This window comes from Carassius carassius, chromosome 18 (genome assembly GCF_963082965.1).
Source record: "Carassius carassius chromosome 18, fCarCar2.1, whole genome shotgun sequence".
In the NCBI taxonomy this organism is placed as follows: domain Eukaryota; kingdom Metazoa; phylum Chordata; class Actinopteri; order Cypriniformes; family Cyprinidae; genus Carassius; species Carassius carassius.
In genome coordinates this window covers 32182468-32196345 of record NC_081772.1, presented here as the reverse complement: position 1 = coordinate 32196345, position 13878 = coordinate 32182468, and the positions used below count along the sequence as shown (strand labels likewise).

Sequence of the window (13878 nt, the reverse complement as noted above, 5' to 3'; positions counted from 1 at the left end):
TATTTTTTGTATGGACCTGACATAAAAAAGGTTTAAATCTTTAATTTGGGGACATGCTAAATAATTAAAAGTTCTCTCCTGAACTGCACCTTCACTTCCATTTTTCTCTTCAGTCTCTTTATTTTGCCGTTATCCATCTCTCTCATGACTTTAATACTCAAGATTGAACAAAACTATACTTTACAATACAATACCCTACAATACTACAATATCTTTATAGAAAAATCCTAATACTGTACACGAGTCATGTTTTTCCCTTACAAAAATTCCCATGCTTTTATTAGCCTATATACAATAACCTTGTTTTGTTTTTTGTTTTGCAAATGGATTTCTATTTATTTTTAAAAAATACATTTGTAAAATAATTTTTGGTTACCACAGTGAAACAATAGTAACCATTTTCTCTGGATTATTAGTAAAATAACAAAACTTTAATTTTCGTAAGGGTTGTGTTGTTGTCTGTCGTAGCTTCCACAAAAAATCTGATTACTTTTCAGCTAAATTACTACAGTAACATTACAACAGATAATAATGATGTCCTTTATATAGTATTTTGAGTGATGACTGGTGAGCAACGTGCTGCTGCTTGATTAAATAAATAAAAAAACAAAGAAAAAAAAGCATCTTTACAGATGAAACTGACCTGAAACCCTGAACAGGAGTTCTGCTTCTTTGCTCCAGCAGTCCACTGTATTCTCTCTCTCTCTCTCTCTCTCTCTCTCTCTCTCTCTCTCTGTCTCTGTCTCTCTCTGTCTCTGTCTGTCTCTCTCTCTCTCGCTCTCTCTCTCTCGCTCTCTCTCTCTCTCTCTCTCTCTCTCTCTCGCTCTCTCTCTCTCTCTCTCTCTCTCTCTCTCTCTCTCTCTCTCTCTCTCTCTCTCTCTCATTGATTACTCTGAGTCTGATCAAACCGTTTGGCGGAGGCACGGAGAGCGCGCGAGTCATGACTAACAATTCATGACTTATTAGAGATTTAATTATCAAATGGCGGATTCGCAAATGATCGCTTTATTACATTCTGCAGGCAATTATACAATAATGATATTAAATAGCGGGCCAAATCGGCTGCCAGGCCACCGGGAATTGTCCCGGTTCTCCCGGTGTCCAGTCCGCGCCTGATTTCCACAGACACGCAGAACGTGCAGGAGTCATATATTGCATTTTTGGGGCTTAATATTCACAGACACTAGTCCATGTCATGTTTTGATTCAAGTGTACTGACCTACTTTTGATTTAGTCATCCAAAATGTGGCATATTCCGTCCGCGTTAGGCATTTCGTTTTTATGACTGGATTCTACGAACCAGACTGTGTTTCCGCATCCCGGAAATTATTAGGGCGGTATGTCTCAGAATCATGCGCGTAATTTGCACGGGGGTTACGGGGGTCATGACCCCCCCAAAAATCAGATCCAGCTAATATAACCCCCCCAATATCATCACATCATTCAGATTAAAATAGATATGAAATATTCAGAATGAATACTTTTGTTCATTTTCTTTATTAATTTCATTTGCCAGCAAGAAAGATAGTATCATATTTTAAATAATCTGTAATGTACCCCCCGCCCACCGCACCGATTTGGTATTACCAAAGTCTCTGGTATTACCCAACCCGCTTTCTGTACCAAGTTTGTTCACTATTTTGCGCAGTCGATGGGATGAATGGTTGGAGAAAGCTGACGGAAAGATGAAAAGGACACTGAAAGGCAGCCAGACAACGATTTTTTATTGTTTGTCGACACCAGCCAAAAAAAAAGAAAAAAGAAAAAAAAAAAAAAAACGAAAAATCCTGACCAAACGGAGGTACCCTTAAGTTAGCTGTTAAGTTAGCTCAGCGTTTCTCAAAGTGTGGGGAATAGAAACATGACAAACAGGTTTTGTGCCCATCTTTTTAATTCCTTTATTTATTGACCATACACTCAAAACAAAGACACATTTAAATGTAAGCCTTGACGTTACTTAACCTCTTCACACGTAAGTTTAAAAGTATTTCAAGGCTACCGTTATTGATCGTAGTATCGCTTTATGGTTCCCATGGAGACGCGCCATTCATTGCTTGTCACACCGTAGCCACAATAGTGCTGAATGACTGATGATCTGCTTTTATTTCCTTTTTTATTCAAAATTTCACAAATGTGTTAGCTATAGCAGGATATATCGGATATTCCGATTGTCAAATATGTGCAAGTGGATGTGTTTTGTTGTTCAAACACCTTTATAACGATCGCATTACTTGAGCTGTATGCGCAACGTATTTTAGGTATCTATCTTATTAAAATACCTAAAAAAATACGTACATTATTAGGAATTTACCACCTCTGGTTCAATTTGAGATTATTTTTTATTTTTGTTTGTTTGTTTGTTTTTTTGTTGTTCTTTTTGCATGGATTTTGCAAAGTGTCAAAATGAATCAAAGCACAACTAGGTTAATGTTAGTCCACACTTGTATTGATGTTATCAGAAGCTAAATGCAAACACAATTATTATTATTTTTTAATCTAATTTTGAGTCTTATTTCATGCAAAGTGATAATATAATTGCACTTTCATTTTCTTTATTTGAAATTTTTTAATGCTGTTATTTGATGTTAAGTTTTTAAAATGTGATGTTAATAAAATACATTTTAACAGTTAAACTTAAAGCCTAGTTTATTAACATTTTGTTGGGGTGATTGGGGACAGGTGGGGCTCGGAACCCTTTCCTACCTCTGAAGTGGGGAATGGCAGAAAAGTTTGAGAAACACTGAGTTAGCTGATGATTTGTTTTGTTGACTGGAGTTGGCTGGCTAGATGTTTGTTTGCCAGTGTCCTATGAGGTAAAGCCAGAGGGTGCCAGGGACTGTGTAGAACCAATGTCACTGAATTGTAACTGCTGTTTGCTCCAATACAGTCACCCGTTTTGGGGGGGATTGCATAATTAAATTATGCAAATTAGCATGTTACCTTTTACACAAGAAAATAATACAATAAATTAATAAATAAATAAATATGCCGCGAGTTTAACCCCCCCAATGATAGACCCAAAGTTACGCCCTTGCTCAGAATAGTCAGTGCAATTTGGGAAAGAAATCAGTTAAATCTGTATGTGGATGTGTGTAAATATTCAAATGTAATCCCCTTTGTAATCGTTAAAAATTTCATAAGTAACTGTAATTTAATTACTAATTTTTTCTTAGTAACTGTAACTAATTACAGTTACATTAATTTTGTAATTAAATTACGTAACGCCGTTACATGTAACTAGTTACTCCCCAACACTGATTAAAACTGTTCAAGACTGAAAGTTGTTTTAAAATGCTGCTTACCAATTATTATTTTGTGCTGATAATTTTTCATGAAACCAAATAGTTTTAATAATTATAATCACTGTGTACTCTCATTTTAAAGAGATAGTTATTAAAGAGATAGTTCACCCAAAAATGTTAATTCTGTCATCATTTACTCAGCCTACACTTTTTTTGGAAAAACCAGTATCGCAGTTTCTTTCTTCTGTTGAACACAAAGGAAGATATTATGAAAAATGTTTGTAACCAAATATTTGACATCAGCCCTTGACTTTCATTGTATTTTTCTCCATGTACTGTGTAAGTCAATGGCCACCTTCAACTGTGAACTGACCCTCTAACTGTTATTATTGTTATTGTTGTATATGGTGGATGAGACATTTATGAATTATACACTGCGGAGCACTGTTCTGTGCATTAACTTGATTTGTGTTAGATTTACAATTAGAAAAAGAGAAAAAGATTGCCAGTGTGCTAATTAAAATAATTTCTTTCTCTAAAAACTATTTTTATTTTAAAAATGTAAATATTATTTGAGTGTAGAATGGAGTGAGACATAATTTAGACTTTAAAAGAAATGAAATTTGACTGAGTTTAACTGGATTCTCTTTTCTCAGTGTAGTTTAGCATTATGTTTTTAAGTCTGTGTGTGTTTATACAGATTCATCAATGTGTTTGGCTACTTAATAAGGACTTTTAAGGTCATTAAGATCTGCCTGTACATCAAAGCCACAGAACACACTACCATGCTTGAAAAGACCAACACAGCGGCCGTAATTAAAGCTAGCTCTGAAAAGACAACTCAAGGTCAGCTTAGTTGTACAGACAGATGCAGGTAGCATATCTCTTTCTCTCTTTCACACACACACACACACACACACACACACACACACACACACACACACAGTGGTTATGAAATGGCTTGTCTCCTACATTACTGTAGTCCCAATGGGATTCAGCACACAAGCTGGCTAGACCAGAACAGTAGCACTTCTCGCATCCACTAGTACGGTCTTCACGGAGATTATAGAATCCCTGTTTACAGCGGTCACAGTTCTGTCCCTCCACATGCTCCTGCAGAGAGAGAGAGAGACAGAGAGAGAGAGAGGCTGTTGAGTGAACAGTCTGTGTGCACTATTAAAGCACACACACAAATACACACACACACAGGTGCACAAACCCTACTGTGAAGGAAAAGTCATTATTCTTCCATTTGATTTATTTCAATAGCAACCTCTTCGCATCTATGTGTGAGGAACAGGGATTGTGCACCATTCAAAATTACTGCCGAAGAAATGCTGTAACTTGAAATAAGTTTAAGGCTAGCTAAAATGCATCAGTAAGATGTTTTTTGAAAGAAGTATCTTGTGCTCACCAAGGCAGCATTTATTTGGTCAAAAATACTGTAAAAATGTGAAATATTATTACAATTTAAAATAACTATTTGAATATATTTCTGTGATCAAAGCTAAATCCTAATGCATCATCACTTCAGTGTCACATTACCCTTCAGAAATCATTCTAATATGCTGATTTATTAAAAATGTTGAAAGGAGTTGTGCTGCCAAATATTTTTGTGGAAACTGTGATACATTTTATTTTCAGGATTCACGGATGAACACAAAGTTAATCAAATGAACAGCATTTATTTGAAATAGAAATCTTTTGTAACATTATGAATGTCTTTACTGCTCTTTTGATCAATTTAATGTGTCCATGCAGAATTAAAATATAGATTTCTTTAATCCATTTATTATTTTAAATCCATAAGAGTGTACAAAACATTCATTCTGTCAACAAGACAAACAATTTAGCAATATTAATGCAGGCTTACTATTAATAATGAAGCCCTTGTGCTTCATTTTACAGTAAATACAGTCAATAACTGAGGCACAAAATAATAGCAGTTAAATTTAAATGAAACAAGCAAGAGCACGGCACTGTGACATGATAGCCGTGAAAGAAGTGTTCTGGTTTAGTGATAAGATATTCGGCATTGCTAAGGATGATGGTTATTGGGAAATAACACAGCAGGGAATGCTGCGACTGACCAATCAGAATCAATTATTCCAGATAGCCGTGTAATAAATCAGAACAATTAGACACAACTACACTTAATTGTGTAATTATTTTTATTTATTCAAGTTTGAAAAATATGTCATGCAATTTATCAGAAAACTTGTGATGAACTAATCAAATTGTTGTGTGTAGAATTGTTGACTTGTAACTCTGAGTGAGTTGTGACCAGCTGAATTCAGATTCACACTTATGATATTCAAGAGAGTCAGTTCCAATTCAGTTCAAATTCTGATTGTCAATCAACCATTCTGTGTGAATGCAGTGCTAACATTTCATACAGCGTGAGGAACTCTTTTAGATGAACTTTTCCGTTCCAGTCACCAGACTGTGTTCTGACACATTTTATTTATTTCTGTATATTACAGCTATTGGCAAGTCTGGCATCAGACAGCAGCACCTGGAGCGAGTCCATCCCGTCTGTGGGTGTCATTTACTGATGTTTCTTAATGCTCCATTTACACTGGCGCTCTGCCTCAGCCAAGTCATTACTGAACAGAGCTGAGCGTCTGCCTTTATAATCTGACCATCACAGCCTCTTTATCTGGGCAACGCCAAACACGCTTCACCTCCGCTCACTCTTCATCTGTTCACACATTTATCTGGAGTGCTGAGAGAAATCCTGTGAAGCCCTTCTTGATCATCAGTAGTGCTGCATTGAAGCTATTTTTAAATTTGATGTTTGTTTTTATGCGTTGAAAGACTTGAATCTTTATTAGAATGGGAAAATGGATCCAGACTGAAACGATTTGCCAGCTAAATACAAAAAGGTGCAAGTTAGTTGCCAGGATAGCATCAAAGTGTAAAGTAGTATTTTATTTACACTGAACAAAGGCGACTTCAGATGTGTGTCTGATACTGAGAGATCAGATCAGAGTGACTAACTGTACTGCCGCCTTGCACTCAGAGAAACATTTTAACCTCACATTGTGTTTTGACCCAGAAACAGAACATCAATGGCTGTTGTTGCTTTCTTGGACAGTTCTGGTTGTCAGATCCTTCATGGAAATGTCCTCCTACTTTGGAAAGGCTGAATCATGGGTCTCTTGCATCTTTTATTGCAAAAGGCTCCCTTCCCTACTCTGTTGCTGGAAAACATTAAAATCCCTCAATGAGATTCAAATCAATCATTAGGGGCCTCAGGGTTCCACCTGCCATCTTCACAGGAAGAAGAGGCCGTTCTGGCGGTTTGTGTAGAGTGCAGCTCTAAAGTCTGATTTACTGACCATGTGGACTCCGGGTTTATACAACAGCGGTGTTTCCCCGCTCAGTGACTGGACTTTGGAAAATCAACCACCAACTCCTTTGTCCACATGCTAATATAAAGGAATTTTCAGTATTAATTTATCACAGGTGTTTTACCTGTATTTTGAATTTCACTGTGTTGGGTTTTAGGGTTAAAGGAAATGTCTGTAAGTGTCACTGAACTGGTAATTTTCTCTTACAGTGAAGATGTTCAACTGAAGGGTCCTGTCTAAAGCAGACTTTCGGCAGAAGCTCTTTCAGCCAGACTTCTGAGGGTCTGTTTCTTGAGATTCAGATATATATTCATTTAGTTCTCCTGCACCAGCTTACAAGACTGGTGTAATCATTATATTTGATCTTAGTCCACTCCAGACTTCATTGTTCTTTGATCAGTATAGCTCACCTCTCAAAGACCAGATATATAAAGGCCTTCTTACTAAAACTTCATGGTGGCTTTTTGTTGAAGCACGTTGTCCTTTTGGGACCTGCATTGTTCACACAAGCTGATGTCATCTGTCAGTCATCTGAGGTGCATGTCCTGCTCAGTCTCTGAGGAGCTATTTTGAAAAAAGTCCCTTACCAACTATTTCCTCTCTGTCCTGGTTGTGACAGCATCCACTGAACAATTGGTTTTAATGCAGGAATATAGCACAGCTGAAAAGACCAGACATCACAAAGCCAGCTGTTTTCTGTGTTAATCTTGAAGAATTTCTTCTGGAGCATGTCAACCGCTTTTTAATTTCCATTCATGTCATCACAAGCTTGTGTGAAATTCCATACCACCTAAATGGGGGCCTTTTGGATTCAGTGCCTTCTTGCTTAATTGGTTGTCTTATTCAGGCTGAACAGTCTGTAGAAAGCTAATGGTGCCACAGACATTTGTCAGGGTAGTGCCAGATTTAATTTCTGACGGAAATAAAAATGAGTAAGTGAGGGCCTGAAGTACGGTGTGTTTAATGAATTGTAGTATTGTAATATTGTACAACATGTAATATTGTTGTAATATTGTTTAATGAATTGTACTATTGTTAAATTGTACAACATAACAATAATTCAGCTGACGATATGACTTTTCTATAGGATAAGTCTCTTCCCCACAGCTGTTACAAAAACACCAGGTTCCACCTCCACTCACTCACAGCGCATGCCCTCACCGGAATACTAATCACTTCCACCTGACCCTCATCAAAACCCAATCACATCAGCACTATAAATACCACACACACGCACTCAGTCAGCGTCCGGTCTCGTTTGCGACAAGGTCTTACTTGTATGCTAACTCTAAGGACTTACTCTTCCTCTACTTACCTCTCTTCAGCGATCCTCCGAAGATCCAAGTCTCCATCGTGTGTGTGTGGTACACCTCCCTCCTCTGACGTCTTCACCCAGCTATCACGGACCCATTCATCACTCTACCCAGCACTACCCGCTCCTCTGCTTGTGCCTTCAATAAAACCATCTTTCTATTACTCCTCAGCCTCCCGGGTATTCTTTAACAGAAGACCGGACCCACACCGCTTGGCACAAGCATGAGCCTCATGGACCCCTTTCAAGATCTGGTCGATGCACTCTGTAGGACACTCACAGCTCAACCTGCATCCCCAACACCAGCGAGCACTTCCGTAAATGATGCCAGCACTTCCTCACCTTCTGTTCATGCCAGTCCCATGGCCATCTGCTGGTTCTGGATGAATCCACCGCTGACGTCATTCAAGGGCGCCCGTGGTTGGAGCAGCACAATCCTGTCATCTCCTGCAAAACGGGCGAAGTCCTGAAGTGGGGCGACGCCTGTTTCAAGAGCTGCATCTTTGGTTGTCCAGTCCCAGCCAAACCTTCCCATGAACCTCTTCCAGTTTATTCTACCTCTATAGAGAGCCCAGTGGAAAACCAATCCATTTCCATCCCTACCTGCTATGCCCCCTTCAGTGACGTCTTCTGCCCCAAACGGGCTTCCAAGCTGCCTCCACACTGGCCGTGGGACTGTGCCATCGATCTGCTGCCGGGTGAACCAGTGCCTAAAGGAAAGATCTACCCCCTTTCCATTCCGGAGGAGAAGGCCATGGAGGAATACATCAAGGAGGCACTGGCCCAGGGTTACATTCGTCCATCTACCTCCCCTGCTGCTTCGAGCTTCTTCTTTGTGGAAAAGAAGGACAGAGGCTTGAGACCCTGTATCGATTATCGGGCTCTCAACAACATAACCATCAAATTCTGATACCCACTTCCCCTCGTCCCAGCTGCCTTGGAACATCTCCGTGGTGCCACTGTCTTCACCAAGTTGGACCTCCGCAGCGCCTATAACCTCATCCGGATACGAGAGGGGGACGAGTGGAAAACTGCCTTCATAGCCCCTACTGGCCACTATGAGTATTGTGTGATGCCGTATGGACTTGTTAACGCCCCCTCCGTCTTCCAGGATGTTATTCACGAGGTGCTCCGAGAGTTCCTCTATAAATTCGTCCTTGTCTACATTGATGATATCCTCATATACTCCCGGAGCCTAGCGGAACATCGTCGCCACATTGCAGAGTTCCTGCAATGCCTGAGGGCCTTTCAGCTCTACCTCAAGGCCGAGAAATGCTCTTTCCATCAGCCCTCAGTGCAGTTCCTTGGGTATAACATCAGCAGCAGTGGCATCCGGATGGACGAGGGGAAGGTTAATACCGTCAGAGATTGGCCAACTCCTACCACCATCAAAGAACTACAACGATTCCTTGGCTTTGCCAATTTCTATAGACGGTTCATCCAAAACTTCAGTACCATCACCAGCTTCCTCCGTAACAAACCAAAATCACTCTCTTGGACTCCTGCCGCCACAGAGGCCTTCCACACCCTCAAAGAGGCCTTTATGACCGCTCCACTCCTGGTCCATCCTGACCCCGACCGACCCTTCATCGTGGAAGTCGACGTCTCAACTACCGGAGTAGAAGCGGTCCTATCTCAGCAGCAGGGGAATCCCAGTCGCCTCCATCCATGCGCCTTCTTCTCCCGGAAGCTCAACCCGGCAGAGGTAAACTATGACATCGGCAACCGGGAGCTGTTGGCCATCAAGTTGGACCTGGAAGAATGGAGGCATTGGCTGGAGGGAGCCAAACACCCCTTTCTGGTTCTCACGGATCACAAAAATCTGGAGTATCTTCGAGTTGCCAAGAGGTTAAACCCGAGACAAGCCAGCTGGGCGCTATTCTTCACCCGCTTCCACTTTACCATCTCTTATCGCCCAGGGGTAAAGAACGTAAAGGCTGACGCCCTGTCCCGGTGTCACGCCCCCGAAGAGAATCTCGAAGAACCCGAAACCATTCTCCCTGAAAAATTCATCATCTGCCCCATTACCTGGTCCGCCGAGACCCTTCCTCCAACCGATCCTGCTACAAACACCCCGCCGGGTTGCCCACCAGGACATCAGTACATTCCCAGGACACGGCGCACTCCACTCATTCACTCCGCTCACACATCTCTTGGCACTGGTCACCCGGGGGTCAATGAAACCCTCTCGTTGCTTAAAGAACGCTTTTGGTGGCCCAACATGGCCTCGGATGTCAGGAGGTACGTGAATGGATGTACAGACTGCGCCATATCCAAGAGCCCACGCCATCTTCCATTAGGCAAGCTCCATCCTCTGCCCGTTCCCAATCGCCCGTGGTCACACCTAGGGGTGGATCTCATTACGGATCTTCCTCCTTCAGATAATAATACCTGCATTCTTGTCATAGTGGATAGATTTTCTAAATCATGTCGTCCTCTCCCCCTGAAAGGTCTGCCCACGGCCATGGAAACGGCCGAGTTATTATTTAACCATGTCTTCAGGTACTTTGGCATCCCAGAGGATATCGTCTCGGACAGAGGTCCTCAGTTCATCTCCCTGGTATGGAAGGCTTTCCACTCACTCCTAGGTGTGGCCATCAGCTTGTCCTCCGGATACCATCACCAGTCGAACGGGCAGAAGGAGAGGAAGGTCCAGGAGATTGGACACTTCCTCCGTATCTTCTGTCACGGCCACCAGAACTCCTGGAACCAGTTCCTAGGGTGGGCCGAGTACGCACAAAACTCCCTTCGACAACCTACCACCGGACTCACTCCATTCCAGTGCGTACTCGGCTACCAACCTCCTCTATTCCCCTGGTCAGGTGAACCCTCGGATGTCCCCGCCATCGACTACTGGTTCCGGGAGAGCGAGAGGGTCTGGGACGCGGCACACCACCAACTCCAGCGGGCTTACGCAGACGTAGAACGACAGCCGATCTGAGGCCCCAACTTACTAACCCGGTCAGAAGGTCTGGCTGTCCACCCGGGACATCCGCCTGCGCCTGCCCTGCCGCAAACTAAGTCCCAGATTCATTGGCCCATTCACCATCCTTCAGCAGATCAATCCGGTCACTTATAAACTCCAATTACCCCATGAGTACCGGATTCACCCCACTTTCCATGTGTCTCACCTGAAACCTCACCATCCCTCTGTCTCTCCTTCCACAGAACCTGGCAAAACCGAAGCCCCCCCTCCACTCCTCCTAGAAGACGGTGCAGCCTATGAAGTTAGAGACGTCCTGGACTCCCGGCGGGATGGTGGACAACTTGAATATCTAGTGGACTGGGAAGGACATGGTCCAGAGGAACGTTCATGGGTCCCACGCAACGACATCCTGGATCCTAACTTACTTAACACCTTCCACTCCAATCATCCTGACCGACCAGCTCCCAGGGGAAGAGGACGTCCACCACGTCGTCAGGGTCCTCGGCCCTCAGGAGCGGGCCGTGGGGAGGGGGGACTGTTACAAACACGCCAGGTTCCACCTCCACTCACTCACAGCGCATGCCCTCACCGGAATACTAATCACTTCCACCTGACCCTCATCACAACCCAATCACATCAGCACTATAAATACCACACACACGCACTCAGTCAGGGTCCGGTCTCGTTCTCGACAAGGTCTTACCTGTATAATACCTCTAAGGACTTACTCTTCCTCTACTTACCTCTCTCCAGCGATCCTCCGAAGATCCAAGTCTCCATCATGCGTGTGTGTGGTACACCTCCCTCCTCTGACGTCTTCACCCAGCTATCACAGACCGATTCATCACTCTACCCAGCACTACCCGCTCCTCTGCTTGTGCCTTCAATAAAACCATCTTTCTATTACTCCTCAGCCTCCCGGGTATTCTGTAACAACAGCCTCGTTTTCATCCATTTTAAATTCATTTGAACCTCCAATTCTAATCAGACTTAGGTCAATAAGGTGTGCCATAAAGATTTAGCAATCACGACATGTTAGAAGCCGTGAAGGCATGCAAATAAAAGGGGCCTAACATTTACAGTACAGACCAAAAGTTTGGACACACCTTCTCATTCAAAGAGTTTTCTTTATTTTCATGACTATGAAAATTGTAGATTCACACTGAAGGCATCAAAACTATGAATTAACACATGTGGAATTATATATGGAATTATATACATAATAAAAAAGTGTGAAACAACTGAAAATATGTCATATTCTAGGTTCTTCAAAGTAGCCACCTTTTGCTTTGATTACTGCTTTGCACACTCTTGGCATTCTCTTGATGAGCTTCAAGAGGTAGTCACCTGAAATGGTCTTCCAATAGTCTTGAAGGAGTTCCCAGAGAGATGCGTAACACTTGTTGGCCCTTTTGCCTTCTGTCTGCGGTCCAGCTCACCCCTAAACCATCTCGACTGGGTTCAGGTCCGGTGACTGTGGAGGCCAGGTCATCTGGCGCAGCACCCCATCACTCTCCTTCTTGGTCAAATAGCCCTTGATGCCTGCAGTGTGACTCTACAATTTTCATAGTCATGAAAATAAAGAAAACTCTTTGAATGAGAAGGCGTGTCCAAACTTTTGGTCTGTACTTTATGTGGTTAAAATCTAAAGTGTTTGGTAATGAAATGCATTACTTGACATGTTAAGTTTGTTAAAGTCATCATAACAACTTACATATAGCTTAACAACTGTATTAATACACTCACAAAAGGTACTAATGGCTGCATTAGTACTCAATATGTGGAACCCCAAAAACTGGCCTCAGCTATATTATCTCCTGGATTCAGGGCTGGACTGGTAATCTGGCATTCTTTTTTAATTGGCCAACGACCAGCCCATAAAGCAGGGACAGCGGCCCATTGGTTCATTTTCCATACTGACACTGGGCTGGCCCAATCATCTCTTAACAGGCTCCACCCCTCCCCCTCTGTTTCTTGTGTCAGATGCAGTCAGTGGCTCAGACACAGAAATCTGGGTTTAGGATGGAGAAACAAAAGCCCAAAGGGGTTGCGGAGAAGTTGCGGGCCAAAAAAAAAAAAATTCTAGTGGTTGATGCCTCAACATGTGCAAAAATAACCGACATGTTTAGTGATGTAGCTTCAGTTTCCAAGCCTACAGTACCTGACGACATTTTGCAAAAACATGTGAACATAGCACATGGAGGTGACTAGCCATGGCAGCACCGGCGGCACCCAGTCAGAGGAGCAGGCGTCTGATAATGAAGTCAAGGTGACCTAAATTAATGAATAATTAGACAACACAATCGTTGTCGCTATTATAAAGTCTGTCAGATTGTCACCTACTGCACTAGCCACTCAGTCAGCTAAAGTCAAATAACACAGCATAAGCTATTTTGCATTGTTTTTTGTAGCTAGGTTAGCAGAGTTAACTTATTCAATTGCAACTTCGGCTGACTATTCTAATGTTAACCCTTTAAAACCCATAGTGGCCGTACGTTAAGTAAAAAACTTAAATGATGCCATTTGATTAATTTAGTTATTACTCAAAATAGGTGCGTCAAAGCGCCCACAAATAGTTACACATTGGACGAGAGGTAGCTAACGTATGATATTTGGGGATTAATACCTGCCTTGAATTTTGAAAGCTGTATATTTTTGTTTAGCTGTATATTCAACGAAGTAGATATTTTCTCATGTTTCTGATGAATTTCCAATATCATTAATATGCAATATTAACGGTGAGTGAATAATATGAATATCATATATATTATTAGGACGTTTTGTGTGAGTAATTTGGTAGTATAGTTTGTTTTTCTTTTTTATGGGAAGTATCTCAACAATGAGAGGTAAATGTTGTTTGGTGTCATATTAAAGAGGGGTTTGTGCTCTTTAAAACAAAGTAGCCTATACTTGCAATTGTAAACTAGTTTATCTGCTGTCTGGTTCACTGAAAAAAAAATAACTTTTTAGAATTAGCAGTATTCTGCATCCACATTCTATTTGGTTCTAAAGGATTAACTAGCTTTTATAACATGGAGCACATTG

At 41.9% G+C, this 13878-nt stretch overlaps 1 protein-coding gene across 5 annotated transcripts in view; it reads right to left on the bottom strand.

Moving 5' to 3' along the window:
- Nucleotides 1–13878, bottom strand: part of lama2 (laminin, alpha 2) — a 258283-nt gene that overhangs the window by 151237 nt on the left and 93168 nt on the right. For all 5 annotated transcript variants that reach the window (XM_059499216.1, XM_059499217.1, XM_059499218.1 and 2 more), the window contains exon 11: nucleotides 4215–4355. In XM_059499216.1, coding sequence (XP_059355199.1) covers nucleotides 4215–4355 — 141 coding nt within the window. The remainder of the gene's footprint in view (nucleotides 1–4214; nucleotides 4356–13878) is intronic.